The 26,454-nt window shown below is 45.7% G+C and overlaps 1 protein-coding gene across 1 annotated transcript in view; it reads right to left on the reverse strand.

The window, feature by feature from the left end:
- Positions 1-23,750, reverse strand: part of FOXO3 (forkhead box O3) — an 89,725-nt gene extending 65,975 nt beyond the window's left edge. Inside the window, 1 exon segment of the mRNA XM_030944513.1 lies at positions 21,823-23,750. Within this exon segment, the coding sequence (XP_030800373.1) occupies positions 21,823-22,407 (585 nt within the window). The 5' untranslated portion in view covers positions 22,408-23,750.
- Between the last annotated feature and the right edge of the window lie 2,704 nt (positions 23,751-26,454).

Genomic DNA, 26,454 nt, shown 5'->3' on the forward strand with positions numbered 1-26,454 from the left:
TTGCTACCCATTCAATTCCTTAACCAAACACACACACTTAATATACCAGCAGCTTTCTTCCTTACCCATTTGCATTTTTTGTTCAAAAAATGCTTAAGTTTCTTCTTTTTGGATCTTTCTTTTCAATATTACAATATTCTTTTTTGACTGTGACATCACAAAATTTGGGGGCAGCAGAAATCTTCAGGGCAATGCAGTAAACATTAATACCAAGATTTCTGCTGTTTATAACCTTATCAGAGCATGGTGTTTTCGTGTAAGATTTTCAGTCTTTTAGTGCAGGTGACAAGTGAATAAAAAATTAGTAAATGCCTTGAGTGCACTGCAATAAAATAAATTTAGGAAAAAAAGTCTAAAACCCCCTAAAGCAGAGAATACTGGAGGGGCAAAAGGGGGTGTTTTGGAAATTGTACACGTGCAGTCATGATGGGTTACTTCCAAAAACATACTTCCAGCTGTTATGTATAAATATTGGCTTGAAAATGAAGGCCTAGCTGACATGCTGGCACTTGGCTGGGTCTGTGGGCTGGTGGGGCACTCTCGGGTGACACCATGTACATGCTGTGCTGTCACAGAACGTGCTGGTCTCTCCCGTCCTGGTGTGTCACCGGCATTGCATCACTGCTAGTGAAATAACGCAGCTGCCTCACTGCTTTTTTTTCCCCTTTTTTTAAAGTGACAGCAAATTTCAGTGCAATAAATCTCTGAGCCTGTGTCCAGCTCTACTGCTCACACAGGCCAGCTTCTCTGCTTTGTAGGATCCTTCTTTCTCCCTCAGCATGGCCTCATTTGAGGAAAATAACATTCTCACCACCTGAAAGATGTCATGATTAAGCTTAAAGTTTGGCAGTCACATTATTGCCTGTCGTTGTCCCTTAGGCTCCTGGGATTACTGCTTTCACTGGCCATTTTCATTGCCCTCCCTGAAGCAAGTGAGTTAGTCTCTCCGATAACATCTACAATCCACCACAAACCTGAACACTGCTAAAGGGCCCCAGAAGTCACTGACAAATCTCAGCAGCAAGATAGACAAAACTTTCCTGGAGTAAACACAGCAGCAGCAATAGGTGTGGTAAGTACTCTCACCAGGCTGCTGGCCTTCACTACTGTTCAGCAGGCAGGAGGCCATGGCAAGGTTGCCCGCATGGCTTTCAAAGAGCACCTCAGTGCCATAACCAATATGCAGAAAAGTTCATTTATCCAGCTTTATCCACTACTTACCCACAGCAAACCTGCCCAAGTGTCACACTGTGTAATAGCGGAGCTGTCTGTAGCCACTACTTGTCATTTAAGCAGGACACCATAGTCCATCAAAACACCCTACCATATAGTTCAACCACAATTTTACAAAATCCACTCTGTTACCAGCAAAAAAAAATTTAAAAATACCAAAAAAACACCCCACCACCATAAAATAAAAATTCCTTTTTTCAGTATTTTGACAGTGCAGGAAAAACCCACTTTGTGTGAGCTTTCAAAAGGGTTCCCAAACGACAGACACATAGAAAACACCGCTGATCCCTCCAGAGCGCCCTCTTTTCATTTTGACAATTAAACGCGTGAGCATAGAGTTCAGCATCGTTTGCAGCTGCAAACACTCTAGCTGAAACCTGCAAGCTACGTACTTGTTCAACCAGATTCATGTTATTATCTTTTCCCTTTCCTTTCGTTGTGGCAAGAGTAACAATTTAATTAGACAGGGGAAGAAAAAAAAAAGCCCGTATTATTTATAACCATAGCGCAATACATTATTTTTAGCTAAAGGACTCTTAAGGAAGAAATAGTGCCCAGACCGATTTTCATGTACAACTTCCTGAATTTGTGATTCACAGTCAAATTTCAGGGACAAGTTTAATTTAGGTTTTGATCCTTTTGACCTTGGCACATTAGCAAGAGCTCTAGATTTAGTGCCTGCAGCTTTGCTTCTTCTGAGCTCTATAGATTTAAAGCTCAACAGGTCCACTGGCTGCAAAACCAGCAACACTTCAGAAAAGGCAGCCTTTGGAGAAACAGAGCTGTCATCCATCCCACTGTGGCTCTTGGGGAAGTTTGGGAGGTGGGGGGCATTCACCAGGCACAATACCACACTGATAGGAGCGGGACGGATCCTGTTACGGGAATTGCGCGTCCACAAACAAGTGCCAGAGTCACAGGCTGTTCTGTGCCATGCGGCAGAGAAAGCACCGACAGGCTTCACCCTGCAAATCCACCCTCCCCAGCCTCTTTTTTTTTTTTTAACCTAAACCATATTTGACTTCCCTGCCAAGTATTTCAGCACAGCTGCTATTCTCAGGTTCTCCTAAAATACACACAGTAGGTACTGTACTATTGCGCATACAAACATCTACCTTCCTACCACAGCTATTTATGATTAAAATAACTTTTCTCCATTTCTGATTTCATTTCCTTTCCCTGGACCCTGTTTTACATTGCACAGGAGGTGCTTTCAAGACCAGAACTAGCCTCTAGCATGAAATGAAGAAGTAAAATGTTAGCCTGGTTAGAAGTTTAGAATTTAATGTCCAGTTTCCCTTGTGGGTGACCTATAAGCAGGACTTATCTCTGATGTCTCACAGTTTAGGGAAAAGAAAGGACTGAAAGTCAGCAATTAGCTAGGGGGTGGTGGTAAAGAGGAGTTGCCTATCATCTGCTGGTCCCTCAGGTACCACCACTGCCCATTCCAGTCTCTGCTGGGTTTGTTACATATGTTATTAGGGCTTGCACAGCCCAAGTCCTCTCTAAAGATCTACCCCAACTGCAGTCATCACTGTCAAAAATTGTGCAGGTGCACAACAACAGCACTTAGCAATGGTGGATCTTAGTCTGTCTAGAAACAAACTTCTTGGGTGAAGAACACCACACATGCTTTTCAGTTGCACTGAAATAAGATAAAATGGTGGCATGCAATTTAGCACACTTTTCCACCCTTATGGGACACGTCCATGGTTCAGGGGTTCTCTATGATGTGATGCAAAAAAAAGAGCCAGTGGCTCCTCTGCATCTGGAAGATGGCCTCTCTGCATTGAAACCCAGAGCATCACCCCCTAAACTCACCCATACGGACTGGAAAAGCAAACACAGCTTGTTTTCACCCACCCTTGCACCAGGCAAGAGGGGAGGTAAAGCATCAGCACCACAGTTACAGTGCAGAGGAGGCTGTACGCAGGAGCAGACTAAGGTTTTACTGAGCTCCAAGCAGAAGCTCTGTAAGTAGTTGAGGTGTTCCAACAGATGTTCTCAGCACCTGGCTCTTATCCAAACCCTCCCTTAGAGGCATGTGTTCCACTCAAGAGGACCTTGCTTTCAGTGCATGTATTCTTCCATAACTGAATGTGTTGAAGCCCAAAGTTTCTTTACCTCCCAAAGCTTTTATATGATTCGTAACTTCAGCATGACATTAGCTCTGATGCTTCTGGAGGGCCAAGCAAAACCCCTCCTACTCCATGAAATATTAGGCTGGACATAGTTGATCAGCCTCATTCCTTGTCCATGATCATCCTGCCTACTCAGCCAACTATTAAATAATTAACCCACACTGAGGCAGAGGCTCCTTTCTGCCTTATGGAATGGGGCCTCAAGTTTTCAGTGTGAAGCTCCTTTGTACTGAACCCAGTATGTCCCAGAAATCTTTCTGTGGGCAGCTGTACTCTGTATAAACAGTAACATAAACAACAGAGATTAAAGGGGTTTGTCTCCCGCTGTTAAAGACAAACAAATACAACTGTTACAAATCATTTTGAGGTGATAAGGGAATTTGGGTGAGCAAAGCTGAACCCTGACTCCATGACCCTGGGACATGTATCCAAGTGCAGTAAGAGGAAGCTCTCAGTGGTCCTGCAAGCCATGCCAGACAGGCACAGCACTGGTGCTGCCAGGCTGCACTTCAGCAGCACTGCACTCCATCCTGCCTCCTGCTTGGAGTCACCTCCCCTCACTTACCAGTGCCTAAAGCTGGCCGCACCAACTGGACCTTAATCCCGGGTTTTAGCACAATCCAAGCAGTTGGATACCTTCATACATGCACACACTCTGAATCTGTCCCTTCCTTACACAATTTGGTAGTTTCCCATAACAGCTGCTGCTTCCAAAGATCCTTAGCCCTCCTTCTCCTTGCTTTTAAATTCCCTTTCATTCAGAATTCAGCAATTTACATTTCTAGGATGGGAAAAGTACATTTGTGACCAGACGTTCAAGACACCGTTATATATCAGAAATCAGGGGACAGGAGCTTAAATTAAAATACCACACTACTACTGGTCTGCGCTGCCTCTTCTTCCTGCTCCACAGCCCACTGCTGGAGGAGTGAAGCAGCTGCTCTCCCTGGTCCAGCACTGTCAGATCCCCAAGGCAGAGGAGGGTACTCTTCTTGACACCTGCCCATTTAAAACAACTGCTGGATTTGCAGTCAGAGAAAATCCCCCTTCTTTGTCCTGCCCTCAAAATCAGACTGACAAGGAAGGCTGTTGGAAGATTTTTTTTGTCTTGACTTCTCAGCAACAAAATACATAAAACTTTCCTGGGATCTTAATGGGATCCTCTGGATATTTTATTTAACAGATATGCTGCACCTGCAAGGCCTTCCATTTTTCCTGGTATCTGCATGCAATACATCGCTGTTCTGGTCTCTGTCTTGTAATTACAGGACTTTGGTTTGCCATAAGGTGACAGAAAAATGCTTTATCTGATGTGCTGTGGGCCAGATTTCTGAGACACTTTGGAAAAAGATGATCATTGGCACAGGTGACTAGATCAGGCCCATCCACTTCAGGGCCTTTGTAGGCCAAAAAGGTGCGCATTTCTTTTGCAAAAAAGAAAATTACCACAATGTCAGAACCCAAAGTAACATGGTTTTCTTTGAATTTTTTCTACCTACTTTTCATATCTTTCTACTGAAACAAGAGGTTTAGAGCATGGAGAGTTGCATCAAACAAAACTCTGCTCAACAGCCTTATCTCAAAACCACAACATGTTACTTCAAGGTTGTTACCTCTTCCATCTCCTTTCCTTGCACACTAGCAAACAAACAAAATACACAAAGGGCACATGGAGAAGCCTCAGTGCAGTAAAGACAGGACAGATTTTCTGATTCAATTTCAATCTCTTCCCTTTCTTGTTTTTCACAGACACTAAGAAATATGTAAAATTCTTGTATCTACATAAATTGCCCACTTCTAACTGGTGCAGGCTTCAGTAGATGACCAGCAGCATGGAAAACAAAAGTTACTTAAACTCCTCCACTCTCCATAAACGCAAAGGAAAACCTCAGCTGGCAGCCAGCACGCTGCAGTACTGACGCTGTTCCTAAACCTGCAAACCAGTCCTCAGCATGTGTTGCTGCAAACACTTATCTGCACTTTAAATGTGTACATTTGAATGTTTCTGAATGTGCAGAAACCAGGCAATGTAAATAGAAAACAGTTTTAACATGACACAGAGACCCAAGGTAATGCTCCCCCTGCATTACACAGCTAAAGCTTCAGCCGACAGCAGGGGCTACATGACAGAAATGCTCCATCAAGCCAGAGCTACGGCTCTGCAAAACTGTAAATGATTACAGAATAATGCCCTGCAATCAAAGAACAAAATGTGTGCTGCAGATTAATCACTTTCCAAGACGGGAAAGGAAAGATAGGCTTGAGAGATAAATCTGGCTGGGGTGTTTATGCAAGCGTATCATGCTCCTTAGTACTGAATGTCCCAGAACTTAGAGAGGAAGTAAACAATGTGCTGGGGGGGCGTGTGGGGGGTGTGCGAGGGGTGTGCGTGTGCCCACGCTCACAACCCCAAAGAAGACAGCTTGTGAAAAATGCTGAACTTTCAGTTATGAAACACCGGCATCAGGAGTCACTTCACTACCAGCTGTACTGCTCCTGCCTGGGAAAGTCTCAAACAAGGAGCCCTTCAGACACAGCCGATGCTTCCCTCTGGCATTTCAAGCTTCCCTACAAAACTCCTCAAGAATGCCCACAGACTCCTGAGCCCTCTCCCCCATGTCACCTCAGCAGCTCCAGCACATGGGCAGTGCATTTGAAGGCAGGGACTGCAAGTGCTTCTGGTTGGGATTTACTTCTGGAAGCACACTGCCCCAACCTACATATCCAGTGTCCCTCTAGCATAAAATCACACTGCTTTTGGCTGTTTAGGCAATGCCAGCTTTCATGCATTACTCTTTTCTCTGTAAACATATTTACATTTGTAACTCCAAACTGGCTTAACACTACACAGGCATTTCGAGGAAAACGCTACCAGCCCTTGAATTAAATGCAACACTTAGACAATCAATTACAAACACAGGAAACTTACAGCAATGAGTGCAGGAGAGGCTGGTGATATGGATTTAGTTCAAGGGCTGCACAGGTTTGTTGGGAAAGCTTTCTGCAAAAGCTCACCAGGGGCCTATGCCTCAGTAGACTGAGTCACCAAAGTAACACACATTACAAAAAAAGTTAGAAAATCTTCATGCTGAGAGTTTTAGTTGTCATCAATGGCTTTGGAAGAGGTAGGGACACCATGCTGCAATTCCTCACCTGAGGATGATGGTCTTATACCAAATTTACTTCCACACAGGAGCTAATAAAAATTACAAAAAAACTAAAGTGAGAAAGAATGCTGGAGTATGCACTGCAACAGTGCTGCATTTAGGGAAAATACTTCACAGAAACCAGCTACTGAGGTTCCTTCTCCCTGCATATATCTGGCTCTGCATTAAAACAAATTAACAATATGCTACTAATAACAAGACTGTGATATAGCTGTGAGGTTCCCCTAAAGCAAAATCCTACCAATGCTAGTAATTGATTCAGCAATGTGCACCAGCGCAATGGCACAGGCGTCTCCAGTTCTTGGGAACATTACATCCACTCTAATTCTCCCCCCAAGGTCACCACAACCATCAGAAAATCCCCATACATCGTGACCCAGAGAGCTGTGTCTAAACAGCCATTATCAATAGCCTGAGAAACTGAAGCACTGCACCTGAAAGGCAACAGCCACCGCAAGTAAATCCCTCAGCCAACTACCCTGCCAGAGTGGCTGGGAGAGCAGTGGCAGAGAACAAACTGCAGGAGAAAAAGCAGGGTGTGCTAGATTTGCCTTTGCACTATTTGTTGCAATGTGTGTTTGCATACACTTTATTGCAATGGAAAAAGGACAGGACACCCTGTTAACCTGATTAAAGTTTTGAACTTTTATCTTGAAGGAACAAGAGTCTCATGGATGACACACTCTATGCCCAAGCTCTTTAATAGGTCAATACAGGATTATTCACACCAACAAATGACTTGGTCTAGCTAGCACCACAATTCAGAATGGGTTTCTCAATCTAATTCTGATAACAAAACCATTGCCATCAGCTTCCCTAGATGAGAAGGCATTTTACCAGAACCATTAAAGACCAGGCATGAAGTTAGCATCAGAGGCAGAAGGTACAAGAAACATGAAGCAATATCAGAAAAGGTCAGCTGCATCATTATATTTTCAAGTCTAAATCTATTCATCAAGTCAGAGGGTCCTTACTGGAGGACACAGAATATGCTATGACTATGGACTGTACACTTTCATGCACTTCTATGCCTTCTATCTTTTCTATTTTTAGTGAGGTACTTGAATGTCTCCTCTCTTTTCACAGATAAGGAAGGAAAAAGGAACAGCCCCTCACCATGGAAATAAGAGCACTTACTACCTATACCATTAAATACTTCAGGGACAGCTCAGTAGCCCCATGGGTAGAATCTCACATGCTGTTTGGGGTCTAGGTCAGGCCACAGAGAAGTAAGACATCCAAGTCTCTCTGAGACAGGACCCTCCGTCTCTTACACAAATGAGCAACCTCTCAGTACCCAGTATTGGCGGAAGGAACAGGATTATCCCAATGACTAAGGATTTGCACATTGACAGCACCAGGACTGCTTACCTAAGGGTGGATCAGTTAAAAATATAAACAGTGTTCTAAATTATAGGTGGTGCTGTGAGCCCCACCTACACCTTGTATTGTCCAACACTTCCTACTACAAAACCATGTTTGTTCCTCAGCATTAATAACTTTGCAAACCTGAACTGAAACTAGGATTAGAAACAGGATAAGTGGTCCAGGACAGGCAAGCAAGACACAGGAAATACACAGTCCTGGGGCAGGGGGGAAATGTGGAATGGGGAGCTGAGAAAAAAAAAACACAGACAAGATGGACAAGCAGAACAGATATGAAAACCAGTGGTATTGGGCAGAGGTGGGGAAGGTCACAGGAAAAGGAAGGAGGGATGCATGGAGCAAGACGGGGAATCACAGAGAAAGAGACTGGGATGAGAGAACATAGTAAGGAGCTTGGGGAGGGGAGAATACCTGGTGCTGGGACAGTGCTCATCAGGGAAGCCTATGGACACTGAGGAGGCAAAAGACACAGACAAGCACACCCGGAAGGGCGTATTTCTTTACTCAGAGCCAAGTGCAACAGCCGTGGCACAGGGCCCACACAGAGAGCACAGGGGATGAGCTGAAATCCTGAGCACCCCTTGAAGGATCCAGCCCACCAAGGAGAGCAGGGGTGGATGGAGCCTGTGAGCTCCTTACTAATAACAGCGTCATAGCTGACATAGGAAGTAATTTCAAGTGTTAGAGGCAACTTTATTCTGACATTTTGTACTTCCCAAGCACTTGACTTTTATGTTGTTACTTTTTTTCCATGCAGATTTGGATGCTCTTATTTGGTACTTCTGCTTGGCCCTTCACTGAACAGTGAGAACTATCCACAGAGATACTCCAGTGATCTACAGTTTGTAGTCAAACCATGCAAAATCTCCCGGGCAGTTCCTAGAAAATGAGGAGAGCCCATCACCGGCATTGCTCAAACCCACCCACTGCCTCATGGTACTTCTAGGGAGAAAGCTGCTGAGCCCCACAAGTCTGTAATCGCCTAGAAAAATTTGTGGTCTGATACCTGATACAATTTCCTGCAAAAAATAAGGAAAATACCACCTCTGTGGCAATGAAAAGTTTTGTTGTTGTTGTTTTTTTTTTTTTTTTTTTAGTTTTTAAACTAAACACAACCAACAGCCACCAACAAAAATGTAAAACCAGAAAGCAGGCACTCAAAGCTGGATAAATTTAGTAAGATGTCATGATTCAACTACAATTGAAGGAAATCCATACTCAATTTCTCAAACAACTGCTATCATACAATTCAAGCAGTGTTCTTCCTTCAGGCTGAGAAGATACCAAATACACACTACTTCTCAATTTACTACTTTTTTCCTCTTTTCTTACTTTCAATTAGAGAACATTGTCATTCGACATGCTTAGTACAAGCCTGAATAGAAATGACAGGTGAGAAGCTTTTGCCAGGGTTAAGTCCCGACACAGCTGTTGGAAAAACCCAAAATGAACATTTTATCCCGGTCAAATCAGTGTTCTTTTCACTATTTATACTCTTGGACCCAGCAGCTGCAAGTGACACTACAGGTCATGTTGTCCAAAATGGACAGGGAACCTGAAGATTCTCTCAAGTTTTGGAGGCTTCTACTTTTGGAGTTCCTACTTCTGTTCTCCCTCTCAGTGCTTCACAGCACTGCAGCACCAATGCTAATTTGCTGCAAGTTTAAGTAGAATACCAAACTCTGGTCAGAGCAGACTTTTCAGCGAAGATTTCCATTCTTCATAAGAAAGTGCCTTTTTCCTGCTTTCATTTTTCAGCACCATAGGATCAACACTGGCTGCTCAGCTGATAATGCCCCTCTTTATTTGAAATTATTTTTCTCCTTTCACCACCCACATTCATCTGGGACTTATTCAGTATTATTCTGCCTGACACTGGTCCAAGACAGCAAATAATTTCTGTAACTGCATAATAAGCTGACAAGACCCTAACAGAGCTGCTTCATTGTCTAAGAACCCCCTTACATACTCAAAATAAGGCTGAAAAACTAGTAAGAACGCTAGATACAGCTGTGCCTTTAACAGCACAACCTCTCTGGTATTTTACATTTGGCATCTGGCATTTTACAAGCAGGGAAACATTTCTGCTGTACTTTGGCCTTCTGTCATCAGAGAGAGGTGGAGATTTATGCCCTTTCTCCTTCTAAATTAGACTACTTCAGTGCCCTATTTTATATTCCTCCTGACAGGTCCCTATTTTGTATAAAACAAAAAGTACTACTGTCACTGTATTGCACGGCAAAAGCCCTTCCCAGCTGAAAGACAAAACTCCTGCCACCGACTTAAGTGGCAAGATATAACTTTGCAGTTAAAACTGTGAGGATAAAATAACTTTGCCCAGCAACATATTAATTTCCAGCAGGATTTGATAAAATTATAATTCACTGTCCGGAAAAAGACTGAAACATTAAACATTTTATACTGAGAAAGTCAAAATAGGTCACTCAATCAGCTTTATTCCCCCTTCATTTCACACATAATACAAAGCAGTTAAGTAGTTTCTCTCGCAATTAGTATCATCTTTGTCTCCCTGGTATCTAAAATACACTGGAGATATGAAGCTGCTCTGACTGTACTGCAGCCCAGGCCCTGCTTCCCACCATCACTGACTCCTCAATAAATACAAAGGTGAAATCCTGTCTTCAATTATTTCAACAATGACAATTTTCTTTTGTTATTCCAATTTCCTGGTCTATCATCTCAAACAATAGGCCTTTTCCCTCTGATTAAAAAGGAGTACAGGTGTACTCAGGAAGAATCCCAGCATTCTCCAGCTGCTAATGCACATCCCATTCCATCTTCCAACCAAGAACACTTGTTACCTGGCAGAGCCCTGCAGAAAGTGGGCTAGAAACAGCCTCTGTGAGGAACAGTGGGGTTTTAAGAGATCTTTCCTGGATGTGAGAAGTCTGACATATGCCTCAAATGCATTTTAATTTAGAAGAATGTTGGAAAGATTTTATTTATGTTTCTAATTAGGTAAACAATATGCTTCTTGCACCTGCTTTGAGCTATCCCACTAGGCCCAGTAGACATCAGATGTCTATGAACATACATCAGGTTGATTTACACCCTACTGCTAGCTCAGAGAATCCTTCCTCCTCCCAGTCCCGTATGCCACTACCTTATGGACTACACACTTCCCCTCTTCTTTGTATGGAAAATGGCCTCATTGTTGATTTTCAAATCCCTTCCTAAGCACCACAGCTCCCCTCCCCATAGCTTTATATAGTACAGTTCCTCATAAAAGATTTCTCTCCTACCCCAAGCATGCAAACCTTCTAGCACATTTTAATCAGAAGTATTTTTGCTGTGCATGAATCAGGATGCAAGAGCACTGGGGCAAGAAATAAATCTCAACATGCCATGGGAAGTGAAAATCACACTGTCAACATCATGATGAACATAATACTAGGTCAGAGCTTTTGGCTGCTGCACAAACTAGGCTGGAAATCTCTGGCCCAATTCATGCAGTGCTCTGACACGACTTCCATTTGCAAATCGAAGATTTTAGATGAAGCCCACTTACACTGGGCTGAGGCTTCGAATTCAAAAAATGCTTCAGAGTTTTTACAGCTCCTCAGTGGCAGCATCATTATCAGTGCCAATGTTCTTGTCCTACAAAGGCATAGAAGGGTCAGCAGCCTCCCATTGTAGGTCTTGATGCATACTTAAAGAAGCACCATTCACTCTGAAACCTGACATCTCACACAAACGGTTTTGAGTTCCCCCATACAGTGAAACTCTCAGGTACAATAGATCATGTTGCACAAAAACAGGGACAGCAGCTCCACATGTCTCAGCTTACAAGCATCTCAGGACACGACTTGAACTGGCGTCACCTTCTTGTACAAATTCCTGACAAAAAACATTCTCTGAAAATTAGTCAAGGTCCAGAGCAGTTGTGCAGAACAAACAGTAAGTTATAGGCTTTCAGGAAACCACATCACTGCTGTCTGCACAAAACCAGTCAGCAAAAGTGGTGATAATATGAGAGCTTGTGAAACACTCACAATAAAACATTCTTTCTTGAGCACTGTTCTCACTTGTCAGATGCCAAATTTTATTTACTAAAGCATATCTAGAACTTAATACGTGAAACTGATAAATCCTCCATGAAGTATTAGCAAATATATTTACACAAGATTGGGGTTCACACAAAGTTGGAAACTTTTGATCTGGATTAAGTCTCACATTTACAGGTATGTTTACCCTGCAAATTTCAAGTAAGAAAGTGGGGTTAACCTTGGTCACAACGTGTCTTTGGAGAGCTGCAATAGGTGTTTGAAGAGATAGTGTGGAGAGAAAAAACCCCAGATACAGCAGGATTTAAAAGAACTGCTATGTGAGTACATATCAAGACAATTCAGTCCACATTCTAGACAAAACAAATATGGTCTGGAGTTCAGCCCATGTCCTAAAATTATTTCTTTAGAATAATACATTTATTCTTCTGCAACCTATTTTGGAAAAAGCATAGAAACTAACATGATACAGCATGAGAAAACACTAAGTTATAAGGGTAAATGGTCTCCAGAGTCAGAGGTGCTGACTGTCTAGACTAGGAAAGCAGCTTGTATTAGATGTTACTAGGAAATTAATACATTTTTAAACAAGGCTTTGTTAACTTAAGCATGACACTGTTACAAACGCTCCCTGGTCACATTCAGTCCTCACACGGGGCCCAGGCTGAGCTGCAACCATGATTTTTGGCACTGCTGGCTTGAGTCTGTCTAGTACTAATGCAAATGCATGCTCCTGCCTTGACACGGCCTTTAGCAGGGATGAGACTCAGACCCGCCCTCTTTACTTCATCTACCCATGAAAGCTGCACTGTCATAAACCCACATCCATGCCAACTCTTCTTCATTCCCACTCCCAGCTGAGCAGTCGCAGCACCCAGGACGCAGAGAGAAGCCCCAGCAGACACATCCTGATGTTTTTGGGTGTTCTTCTATCTGTCCTCCCACAGCACTCTGTCCTCATCAGTCTTCTGACTTATCTGTGGTCTCCCACTCCTCTAGGGCCGGGATAAGCAGATGTTACCTCCCTGTTCAAGTCCTGGCAAGCAGCCAGACCTGCCCTTTTCTGCTCACATGACTCAGGAGCCAGCAAACCTGCTGAAAACTCTTTCCTAGCACTGAGTCCCACCCACTGATCACAGTCCCGGGAGTGCCGTGGCCTCCGCTGCTCCCTAGAGAGAGACAAAGAACTGGAAGGCCAGGGATGGGGAGTCAGGCTGGCCTGAAGACACTGCAAGGCTGAGAGCTGGTTTGCCAGGAGCCCCAGGCAGACCACAGCCCAACATAGAGTGTGAAGGCAGCCTGAGAGGTAGGTGTCAAAGGAGAAAAATGGCTTCTTTGGCAGCACTCCTCCCTCCTGCCCTCATTCCAGAGCTCTCAACTGTGTTTTGGCGTGGAGACGACAGCAGGGACCCACCCTTCACCCTGGCACAGGCAGGGGGTGAAGGGACGCAGGAGTGGCGTGATCCAGTGACTCACCCCACGGAAACGCACCTGACCAGGGCAGCACTCAGGTGTACAGCAGCCCCAGGCTGCACAGGCACAGCCCTGCACCCACGGCCTCCTGACCCCCAAAACTGGAGGCACACACTGCAAGGGCCCTGACAACAAGCTGTCAGTGCCACACAGTGTTGTCCTTGCTTCAAGTGGTCCTTCCTCCACCAGTTCCTCCAACAATGGTCCGTGGGCTGCCTCTATCCTTCTGTACCAGCATGCACCATCCTCACACTTCTCTTTACATGCAGCAAGTAGAAACTTCACCATCAAGGGAAAAATAATAAGGAAAAACAAAATAATACCCTGCCAAATAAACATGTTCAAGTGAGAACACAGTATTCCATAATTCAGCTCTAAAGTATGTAGCATGTTGTGATAGAGCAAGCAATCCATTTAATTTGTTAGCACAAATCTGTTATAAGAGCTAATTTTCACAAGGCATTTCTTTACTAGTACAAATCCACAGAAGGGCATTTCTCTGTCTGTGAAATCTTAAGAAGGTATTTGAAAAAGTATTTAAATAGCCTTTATTTTTAATAGGTATCAGCATACAGATACAGAACATTGCCCCTGTAAGCAAAGTCCAGGTAGGACACACACATACGGAGTTATTAAGAACACATCATTGCTACTAATTCCTAACCTCCCTCAAATTCCCTGCAAAACAGCATTATAAGCATATCAATCCTTGAGCAAATGTGCAAGGTGGGTGGCCCAAAGAAAGGACTCTGGCTTTGCAGGGCAAGAGGGGCTCCTCCTGGACTTCACAGCCAAGCACACCACCAGGAGAACTCTGCTTTTTGCACTCTGGCAAAAAGCAATATTCTTCTCTAGTCCTACTAGAAGGCAGCTCCCTTGCTATTTCACCCCAGGGATGAGGCAGAGCATGGATGCAATCACTCACTTGTTTCCAACTCCTCACACTGTACTGGCATTGCTTCCCATTAGTCCTGTGGACTAATCATCTCCTCACTGTATTCCCCAACCAAAGCTGCCAGCTACGAGCCAGCCCTCTACCTCCCATCGAAGTGGAACATGCAACCCTCCCACTGGTGTTACAACTGGGAAGGATGGAGAAGGTGAAGTAGAACATAACATCCCTGGGGTCTCTCAAGACAGGAATGAGAAACTGGGATATGGGGAATTGAGGCACAGATTATTATTTTTTTTTAATATTGGTGTTTGGAAATCTAACATGTCCTCTCTGGTTCTTACTACCTCATAGGTTTTAGACCAATGATTTGTGACAACCTTTACTCAACACACTGCCCAGGAGATAACTTGGGTAATGTAGTTGATGAATACAGCAAGACTCCTGCTGTTGTTGGAGATCACGCTCCACTACAGCAGCAACCGGTTCTCAATGGCTGCAGGAGCCCCTAAGGTCCATCATCCTCCTCCACACAGAGCAGAAGATGACCTCCCTGCAAGGCACCAGAGTGTGCCCCAGCAACTCCTACGTACCCTCTCCAGCCTTGCATAGCTGAGCTTTTCCTACTCCTTCACCCCAAAGATGCTGGGGTCACATCACCACAGGACTCCAGATGCCCCTGCAGTTCCTGGCAGGCTGAGTAGCATGGCTTTTTCTGTGCTGCCTCAACCAGATGAGCAAGAGCTGTACTCACCACTAGCAGAATATGCTTGGAAACATGCTAGTTTGCTTGGGAAGCGAAGCTGTTGTCAAATAAATGCCAAATACACATGGGTAAGGAGTTGGTGCCTATCAGTGGTACAACTGTATCCCACACGCACAACTAGAACATCAGGAAACTGGCACAGTCATGCAGAGAAGCATGGGATACCCCAACCTGACTTCATCTGAAGCAAGTTAGAACAAAACATCTCACTCTGAAGGAAAATCCCCTTCTGTAGACAAGCCACTTTTTAATAATAAGTGCTAAATGGACTATTCAAGCAGGTAATTAATGTTAATTAACATATGTCAGGCCATAAATTGGCTAAATGCACCTCATTTTCCAAGCTTGGTGTGTGGCAATGCTCAGGAAATTGTAACAGAGCAGCCTAAGTTTGTAGAAGCACAAAAAGAAGAGCAAATAAAAGGTTAAGCATAATCTTCACTTAACTCATGGTGTGCTGAGCCAGCAGTACAGAAAACTGCATGACCATGCACATTACTCGAACACTTCATTTTGCTCCTGAACCGCTGCGCTATGCACATATTGTCAGTCCCAAGAAAAGCCACATCAAAAAATCCCTGCACTCCCTGAGTGCTGCTATCGGCCAGGCCTTTATCAGGATCGTCACTGTGTGCAGGACCTGGATGCACTTTATGTTCCAGGGCCTGGCCAAGCTGTGCCCCTTTCCAGAGCCAATTGAAGAACAGCAGTTTTCCATGGCAAAGGGAACGGATCAGCAACGGGAGGATGCTCAGAGCTTGCCCTTCTCCAGACAGAGTACCTCCAAAAGAGGAGGGCTCCTTGCCTCTAAAGCAACCTAATATTGTCATTTTGTAACTCTGCCCTTGGGTACATTTTCTGTAACAGAGCGGTAAAGTAAGGCTTTTTTAAAAAGTGAGAGAGAAACAAGAACATGCAAAGACTTTAGTCTAAGTAGCAACTTGCATTAGTAAACACTTTCAGTTTCTCCTCTGGCAATTTGCCACTACACCAAGACCGACTTTAATTGCATTGCAAATAAGAAACAATCCTCACAAAAGATTTTCCATACTTCCACGCAAAATAGCTGGCTGCCAAAAATCTAGCAGGGCACCTTTAGGAGGCTGCCACCTAGAGAAATGCTTTGGCTGCTTATCGTCAGTTTTCCCTATCTCCAAGGCAATCTCTTCGGCCTCCCTTTGAAGCCAGCACACCCACTGTAGTTTTCTGGGGTGGTTTCACACTTGTTCATCCCGTGCACCCCAGGCGAACTGGCTGAAACCCACCCAGCCGCTGCAGGAGGGTGCAGGGGGGCTGCCCCAGAGCTGCCTACCTTCCACTCTGGGCTGCTACTTTGTCCACATCAGCACAAAGAGCTTTCACAAAACCACACAGCTAACCCTAATCACTCGCCTTTCTAAATGCACCAGCACGTGCCCAGCCTCCCCTAATCTCCCAGGATTACAGCAAAGTAGTGTAGCACCACCAAAATGACCCGAATACAAAATGGCCTCGAGAGTAAGACACTGCTGGCTTCACCAGGACAACACCAAGCAGAGGCAGGATGTCCCAGAGCAGGAGTGCCAGGACATTTCTCCTCCTCAGCCTCAGTCTTGGACAGTTTGTTCAAGCCAGTACAATATATCAGATATAGCTGCCACTAAGGTAATTTAATTTTTACTGGCATCAACTGTGTACTTTCAAACACACAGGTAAGAGGAGAAGCCAACCTCTGACTCTCAAGCTTCCTATTTTAAATATGCTCAAATTTTAAATATGTACAAATATTGACACTAATACATCTATTATAGACATCAATTGCTGCATGATTGTTTTAGGTAACCTTCTGTCTCTGAACAATGGACGGACATCAATTCCAGCATTTATCATGTAGGTCTACCTGGCAGTGATAACTATCCAGCAATACCACATTATCATTGATTGGAAGTTTCCCATTCACATCAAAAGTTGAGTTTATCAGAGCCTATGATTCTTACCAGCTGAAGACATTCACCAAGGTGATGTCTGCATTTTACAAGTCCTTCAGCAGAGGTGCTCCTCACTGTCACACTGTGGACCAAACAATGTGAGTGATTCTGGGAAAGCTACTTACTTGGTCTCTCTCTCACTGCTCTAATAGCTGTCACCTGCCTGCATGAGCTGGGGAAAAGTGAGATCTCTGATGTACAGATATGAAATAACAACATGTACTAATACCTACATATGGTTTCTACTGGAAAGTTTAAAAAGTCATTTGTTACTGTGCTACTACAGTATACTCCTCTTTGATGCAAGACATTTGTTATCTGGTGGTTTCAACCGCTGGAACCACACATCTCTTTACACTGCTCAGCACAAAAGTCACTTACAAATGTTTCTAAGTATTTTGTTAAAGCACAACATAGTAAGGCTTTGATCAGGTCAGATGCTTAAGCAGCAAGTTTAAGCACACAAGTAATCCCAGTGAAGTCCCAAGGATCCATTCATGTGCTTAAATCCATGCTCTTCTTGGTAGGTCAAAACTTAAAATAATCAGGCTACAGCTTGTAACTCAAACCCTTCTGCACAGATGAATAAGGCAACACAAAAATATATTAAAAATAATAGAAGGCCGAAAAAATATTCCTGCTAGCAGTTAATTGGGAAACAGAATGTTTAAATAAATAAAAAAGAAGTACAGAAGTCAATAGAGGAAAAAAAGAAACTGACACAGACTCCAGTTTTATGTTGCCCCTCCTGATGAAGACACTGTGTGTCAGTCCGAGGAAGGAGAAGTAAGAAGAAAGAGAGTGGTGTTTCTTCCTTCTCACATCTTTGCAAGAAGATGATAAAAAGAGTCCGACACATCTTGCATATCAGCATATGGTTAACAGATTTAGACATCAGTCTACATCACTGGCAAATTTCTCAAGCCTTTTCAAGTCTCAGTAATTAGAGAAGAGACTCATGTATTTGGTACACCAAAGGGACTGCAGCCCTTTGGTACATACTGGCCAATAAAACATGGTAAGAAATGTACAAAGTTTACAAAAACCTCCCCTTCAAAGTAAATACCCCAGCAGCTAGTGTTTATCTTCTATGGGGAAGATGAATACAACAGGTGGAAAACAGAATAGGCTTCTGATATGAAAAACAATTCAAAGCAAATCAGCTACATTTAAATTTGGGTATTGCTGTACAAAGGATGCGATTCATAATCTTGCCATATCGCTTAACAAAGAAGAAAATGGTCCCCCTAGTGTACTCTCCATGTAGAAAAGACTGTTTCACAAGATAGTGCTCAAGAAATTACAAAATAACATTGTGGGAAGAGGTATGGAATTACTTAAGCTCTAGTGAAACTGGGCATCTCTACTACGTACGTGAACCAAAAGGTTTTCCAGTTTCTTATTTCAAGATTACTGAGGGATGTGAGTGCTTCACCTTAAATACCTGCAAGATAAAACTTGGTTTTTAAGTCAGCACACTAGTTTTGTGACTACAGGACTTCGATTGGGTAACAGATACCTGAACAAGGAAAGATCTAGTCATCAAGGAGCTCTGTGAAGTACCTGGAACAGTCACCTGGCACAGTTAATTTCACAAGGGTGAAACCAGCTCACCCTCGGATCTGTTCCCCCCTCTGGTGATGACGAACATAAACACTGACTTTCCCTAAGTATTCAAGACAGAAGCCAATACCGGAACACACAAGGAAACCGTCTCCAGTGGTTTGGAAGTGTATGGGATTGCACCAACCAGGGCAGCCGTGGCACACAGGAGTGTTGGAGTGCGGCACCTCTGCAGCACTGCACCATACTCTACTGCCCCAGTCAGCTTCAGGCACTGTCAGCTTAGCCAATGTCCCTCTGGGGCCAGGGGGAGGGAGAAGCAAAGGAGATTGTTGGGGGGGGGGAGTGTATTGGGCAAACCTTATCCGAATTACCGGAAACGTAATATATGCCTTCCTAACCACATCTGAAATATTCACTTCTGCTTTAATGCCCTAGGCAGGGAAAAAAAAAAAAAAGAAAAAAAAGTGATAGTTGCAACTTTAATTTACAGCTCTTAAAATAATTGTTTGAAGAAAATAATCCTGGCTATGTTTACGGATTATGGCGGTCGGCACATCTCACTGGAAACAGTATTAATATTTCGTATATAATAATACATAAGGTAATAAGACCAAGTTATCTTTTTCCCTTTGTTTAAAATAACAATTTTCCCACTCAGTGGCAGAGCAGAATATTGTTAAATGGGCTTACTGCCTTCAACAATTAATTTAGCTGCATAAAAATATTCTAAATTAAGATGAAAGCCTACTAGCACGGAACTATCTTCTGTTCATTTAAAGTCTCGGTGTAACTAGTGATCTGAAGAAGTCTAATGTGAAAAGCTGACATTAGTTCCTGAAGAGTTGTATTCATTACCTGTGAAGGAAACAAAAATGATAATTAAGATATAATGTGTTTTAACATCAGGAGACTAAGATGGAGTCCCCGTATAAGAGTGTTGCCCCTGCGCAAATTAAGCTACTCTCCAGCCAAGAAACTGAAGTAGTCCTCTTCTGAACATATACGCACTTGAAAAAGAAATCTAGCCTTGCTAAGGAATTACATTTTCCAGTTTTAGATGTCTGGCAAATTATTATTATTAGCTCCTCATCTCCCCTTTGCCCCTTCCAGTATGCCCCTACCACCCACACACAACTGCACCCACCGTTAACGTGACCGAATGCCTTACTCTAACTTCAGAGACGGCTCACAATCATCAGAGACAGAATTTGCTGCTACCAGTGTGCCTGCATCTCCTGAGAAAGGTCATCCCAAAGGCTTGTGAGAAACTTCTGAACTAAATTATAACAGAAGAATCTCAAGGGATCCAAGTTTTTAATATTTTAATTAGCTCCAAGTACCAGTTAATGCTGCTTAGCAAAGGAATCAATATCAAATTAACAGTATAAATTGTCAGAAAAATTGTGACGGTATTAAGGATACTAATCAATGTAAGCACTTCATATTATGGCCCAGATTCTACTTCTGCGAAAGTGAAAAGGAGTTTTGCCACCAAATTCAAAACAGTGTCAGCCCCACTGTTAGGTAAATCTTCGTTTGAATCAGATACTGAGAATTTACTGAAAATTCAAAGTAGCAGATAAAAATGCTGGATTTGTCATCACAGCTGACATCTAAAGCCACTGCTTCTGTGTGGAACCAAACAACTTATGAAGGCACAGGCTGTCATTGGAAGATGTAACCCTTTATCACACTCTGCATCACACTTGTAAAGTCAGATCAAAATTCAACACCTAATACAGACACGAAAGCTGTAAATAGAATGTGTGGTTTTAAAAGCCTTGTCTTCAACTAGCTATGCCAGAGATAAACTTTGTGTTTGTATTTTCCCCAGCCTGAGACAAGTCTGTCAACTAAATATTTCCTCTCCTGTGTTTCATTTGGAAGGTAAAAATCACGCAGCCACACTTCAATTCCTAGCAGCAAGTCCTACTCAGGCACCAAAATACAAGACAGGGCTGCTAGTACAGAAACTGCCAGAAATGTTTCATCTGTACAGTATTTCTGACCAATTTGTATACTGAAAGTTATCACCTGATCCAATCTAGGTAGATTCAAAGACAAAATTTAATTTCTCTGTAAAAGCATTGAACTTGCTGGCAAATTCACCTTCAGCCATCCACACAAAAACTCAGTGTCAGATGCCACTAGTATCGGCCCTCAGCAGCAACTGAACCTTGTCGGGATTTCCTTCTGCAAACAGTACCGGCGTCAAGCAGCACCTGCATTTCTGTACAGCTGCAAGTACGTGACATTTTGGCATCCAAGAGACGCTGACAGATGAACAGGAAAACGAGAAGAAAAAAAAAAGCAGCTCTGGAAATCACTTCAAATGTGCTTTACGTGCAGTTCTGGCTCCTGGTAGGCCTTGTAAGACTCTTTCTTGAGGGTAAAACCCTGCCTGCCTGCAACGTGCTTTTGCACGCACTGAGTAAACAAGCCACAAAACCAGATTTTTTTTTCCCCCTCACTTATTAAAACAGTAGTACTCTTAGCTGCTCACTGTCGCAGTGCTGGACAGACAATGCTGGGCTATTAGTAGACGGTGCTCTCATACACTGGCAAGGCAGGAATCGCAAACCAAGCATTCCAGGGGCTGAACAGCCAATAACTCCATGCTTTGATTAACTTTATGATGAAATGTCAAAACCCGAATTTCCCTCTACTGCCTTTGAGGAACACATGGGCAAAAAACTGCGGGTTTCCTTGACAAAAAGAATAAAGTCGTTCTGTATTTGAGCTTTGAGACGCAGACTGACCATAGATAAAAGCAATTCTGCTCGTTTCCAGCATGAGTTACCTCTGGTGTTACCATAACTAAAAAAAAAAAAGGCAAAACAAATCCCACACACCTTATAAATATTTTTCATTTTTCTTTCTCTCTCTCCCTCTCTCTTTCCCTGTTTATGTGCTCGTGCATCACAAACTCAACTCCGCTCCAGCGTGTACTCTGCCCCCAGAGTCAACAGCCCTCACCGCCCGTACACAGCAACAGGAAAGAGACAAAACTTTCCTTAATCTCTCTCTTAAAAAAAACCAAAGCCGACAGGACGACCACTATCAGCACGACCAGCACCCGCGCCCGGCGGGCTGCTGCCGGGGCGAGCCGCCAGCACCCCGCTCCGTGGCCGCATCTTCCGCGGGCAGCCCGCCCGTCCGTCGGGGCGGCGCGGCGGGAGCGCCGCGGCCCCGGGATCTCGCCTCACCTTCCACCCGGCCGAGCTGTTGCTGTCGCCCTTGTCCTTGAAGTAGGGCACGCAGCGGACCATCCAGTCGTAGATCTGGGAGAGAGTGAGGCGCTTCTCCGGGGAGCTCTCGATGGCGCGGGTGATGAGGTCGGCGTAGGAGAGGTTGCCCCACGCGTTGCGCCGCGACGAGCACTTCCTCGGCGCCGCCGCCGGCCCCGCTCAGCCCCCCGCCGCCTGCCGTCGCCGCCGCTCCCCCGGCGAGAGGCTCGGTCCCTCCGGGCCGCCGCCGGGCAGCGGGGCCAGCAGCCGCGCCGCCTCCTCCGGCACGGCGGTGGTCGTCGCCGCCGCCGCCTCTCCGGCCGCGGGGGCCGCGCTGCCGACGGTCATGGCCGAGCCGCCCCCCTCCTCTTCGTCGTCCTCCTCCTCGGGGATCATGGAGGCGGCGTCGGCGGTCGACTCGCCGGCGGGCTTGGCTGGGCTGGCCTGCAGCTCGGGCCTCTGCAGGGGCCAGGTGCAGGAGCGGGGGCGGCTCTGCGGTTCGAACTCGGGGTCCAGCTCCACGTCCAGGGGCGAGAGCGGGGCAGGGGACGACGCCTCTGCCATCTTGGCCTCCCCCGCGGGCGGCTGCGGGGCGCTGCGACGGGGCGGGCGGGCGGCCGCCGACCCCGCTCCTCCTCCGCCGCCTCCTCGGTGCCGACGGGAGCCTAGCAGGCGGGGGGCTGCGGGGCGGGCATGCCGCGCTCCGCTAAGGGCTGGCCGGCTCTCCGCTGCGCCCCGAGCTCCGCTCCCCACGGGCGATGCGCACGCCGGAGCTGGGAGGCGGGGGGAGAAGGGGAGGGAGGGAGGGAGGGAAAAAAAAAAAAAATCAGATTAGGAGCCGGAGCGGCCGCGCAGGGCGGCAGCACGGGCCGGGCGGTGCCGGAGGTGCCCGCGGCGCTGCCCTCCGCGCCGGCAGAGCGGCGGCCGCTCCCGCGGTGCGTGTGTGCGTTTGTTTATGTTTCACTCCATTCGGATGCAGAAGTAGCTCCGGCGGGAACCGCGCTGTATCCAGCCGGGAGAGGACCCCCTCACGCCCCCGAGCTCGCTCCTCGTCGCTTCCGCAGATATCTTGCCTTTTGGGGGGGTGGTCCTTCGCGCCCTCCGTCGGCAGGAGGGCAAGGAGAGCGGTCCTTCAGGTTACGCCGAAGACTTTTTCCTTCTTCAAAACGCCCTAAAGGGAGCCGAAGTCTTAGCATACGTCCAACTGCACACTAGCGTAAACCTGTCACTTTGCGGTGCCCCCAAGCCACGCACAAGCAACCCCCCAAAATCTCACAGCCGGCGGAGCAGGGGGCAGGAGAAGGCCACCCCGGGAGCTGGTCTGTTAAAAAAAAATAGTAATAAATCCTCCTTCTTGCAGTGAAAAAGCAAACACAACGGGAACAAATCAAATCGCCAGTCTTCCAACAGGTCCAGTAGCTTTAAGCCCTCCCTAGGGCTGCCAAAGAGAATAGGTTTTGTTCCAGCATCAACACCACATTCATAACCTTCTCGCTCCTGCTGCTGCCATCTTGACAGTTTTTCCCCCTTCACTTAAGTCATTTAAAAAGCGCAGGCAGACGAGGCAGGGAAAGCCACATCGGGAGGGGCGGGAGGCGGCGGGGGGGGTGCTGAATCGAGAGCCACCTCCACAACCGGCAGCAATCGAGATCCGAATTCACGGGAGGAAGAAGCAGCGCTGCTGCATGGTTCCTGCTGCTCCTGCGCCTTCAGCTCCAGAGAGCCTTCCCTTTAAAGGCGAAGGATGGGAAAACGGCAGAGCGCCCGCTCCCCCTGCGAGCAGCCGGCGAGAGGCAAGCGATCCGCCCGCGCCCAGCCCGTCCGCCGCCGCAGCCCGCCCGAGCAGCCTGTCACCCTGCTCGCCGCCGACTTCCACATCCCTCCTCCTAACAACCACCGGCAGCAACACAAAGTTATAGACACACGCAGGGAGGCTCAACCAAACCGCACGGCTCGGCACGGTCCGCCCACGGGCGGGCGGTGCCGCGCAGGAGCCGCCCCAACGGGGCGGGAGCTCCGGGGTGGGGGGAGCCGCCGGAGCTGGGCGGGCCGGAGAAGCTGCCGGCACCCGGCGAGGGCAGCGCCTCTCCGCTCGGCCTGCCTGCGGCTGCACAGCCCTGTCCGGCCGGCCCAGGGGAAAGCGCTCAGGCCTCTCCAAGTACCCGGTAGATCTTTCCAAGGGTTGTATTAGGGCTGTTTCTTTTCTGTACATGTTTTCACTGGTCATAAATTATTGGTGCACGAGCTATTCTGGTAAACTTCAAAATATAGAGTCTAATTTAGTTATTCTTTGAAAACTTTCACTCTGCCTGTGGGTGATGGCAGGAACATGTTCAGACATGTCCACACGTGAATACAGTGCCACTGTACCTCTTCCTTGGAGTCCATGCCCTAGCAGAAAGCCCTCCAAGGTAGCTCGCTTGAAGATGTTAATTGTGGGTTGAATAAAGGGATGACCCACAAAACCAAGGAACATAAAAGCTATTAACACGGATGTAGTTATAAATACTTCACATGGCAACTTCTATGTATGAGTTCTCACCTGGCTTGATATTGACCTAGACTGTGGACTAGATTTAGTCCAACAGTAGCATTGTCTCTGAGACAAGACACAGACAATAGCATGGACTGAGAAGCAGTGTGCTTCTGAAGCTTTGCTGGATAGAATTAGCAGACAAATCAAACTATTCCTGATGTATTGCATTATAGACAAGTAGAGAGATTTGAAAACCATTCTGTTTTATTAGAAAACATCAAGGCCCTGATCCTACATGCCTTACACTGCTGCTAAGTAGGGCCTAAGGGTCTAGTTAGGTTTTGAATTCAAACGCCACTGAAGTTAGGAATACTTTAGTGTGATTTTATTGCAAGGGACAGCATTTCAGTATGCATACAATTAACCCCTGGTTATCTTAATGTACCAGGAGACGCTGAATTAATCAGAATGAATGCAGGTTTGAGTAATGGAAATAATTTTCACTGCAACTCCATTTTGGGTCACAATGTTGAATGCCTTGCCATGGCTTTCATTGCAACATGGCCCCTACAGGAATGCAAGGCAGCTCAAAAAGACACTAGCCACTCTGCAATTGTGACACTGGCATTCATGTATATGATTTAGCAGTTGGTAGGGAGGAAAACCACAGTGGTATTGAAGAGCCAGAAACCAAGTTCAGACAAAAAGACGTGGTGAGAAGACGCTTGGTCCAACACCACATCTCCAAGGAGGCTTTCCTTGTGGCTTTCAGCAGTTAGCCATAGAAGGCCGCCTGTGAACCGTGACTGGTGCTCAGCCCTTTCCCAAAACTAGCTACTGCTTGGGGGTGATTTTGACCACTGCAGAAACCTCCACATGGAGCACATTCTGAGGTTCCAGGGAAGCATAACACTTTGACCTTGGGCTGGGTTGCAAGCAGCAAATCTAGTCCTAAATGATATTATCATCTTCATTTATTTATTTAATTGGCATTGCATTACTCTACAGGCACTGCTATTAGGTCTCACTGTACTGGATGAAGGCCCTGCACGTGGTAAGAAATGCTCCACTCCCTGGCAGAATTGCAGTCTAAGTGAGGCAGGAGAGGGCGGGAGAAAGGAAATAAGTAAGTAGTAGCCCTATTAAAAAGATGATGGACTGAGGCCCTGAACAATTACATGACTGTACTGAGGTCATACAGGAAGCCCATGCCAGAACTGAGAAATAAAACTGGATCACCGGAGTGCCAGCCTTGAGCAAGATTATCTGTCCTCTTCAGAATTCACTGGTATATCAGCTGCACAACCTTTATCACACGTCATGGTACCAGTTCTTCACAGCTCCATGCAGCACATGTGTGTCCATGATAATGCAGTTTAGGAGCGTAGTTAAAACCACAGTATAATTTTTCCTACACATTTTGCTTATGAAAAGTGCATGAGCAAACCAGAAAGACACAGGAGCTCTGCTTATTGTGATTCCATGGCTGGGCCCTCTGAAATACACATAAAAACCGATCAAAATTGAATCTAAAGCTTGCACAATTTTCAGTCTCTTCCTTTAAGTACTTTCATGCCCCAAGGGTGGGATTTTCCAAAAGGCTCCATTTATGGGAGTTTTATCACTGACTTCAACAGGAATAAAGTTAGGCCAGCCCTCAGGCCATCTGAAAGCCAGCTCACTTACTTTGCCTACTTAGACTGCGAGTGTTTTAGGGCAGGGCTGCATCTCCCTCTCCATTTATGTACTATGGCCGCTCAAGCTGATGTGGGGAACCTGTGCCTATCACGGTGTCTGGATTATATGGATCTGGCAGGGTCACAGTCACATGGCAGCTAGAGAAGTGCAGGTGACATTTCTGGCTTCACCTCTCACACAAATATCTTAACTGCAGAATCAGGGCTGGAGATAAAGTCACATGGGGGGGGTGGGAGACCCGGAATTTCTTGTCAGTACAGCATTATGGACATCTCCTGTGAAGTGTACTGCCGCTCAGTAAATGAACGTTATATTGCACTTACGTTGAACAACGGCTGCATTGTCTGCGTGGACCTCACACAAACAAGCATATCATGGGTTGTGCTGTGAGGCACCTGCAGCCTGGTCTCTGAGCAGTTTGTCCCCGGCAATAACCC

Source organism: Camarhynchus parvulus, chromosome 3, assembly GCF_901933205.1.
Source record: "Camarhynchus parvulus chromosome 3, STF_HiC, whole genome shotgun sequence".
Classification (NCBI taxonomy): Eukaryota; Metazoa; Chordata; class Aves; order Passeriformes; family Thraupidae; genus Camarhynchus; species Camarhynchus parvulus.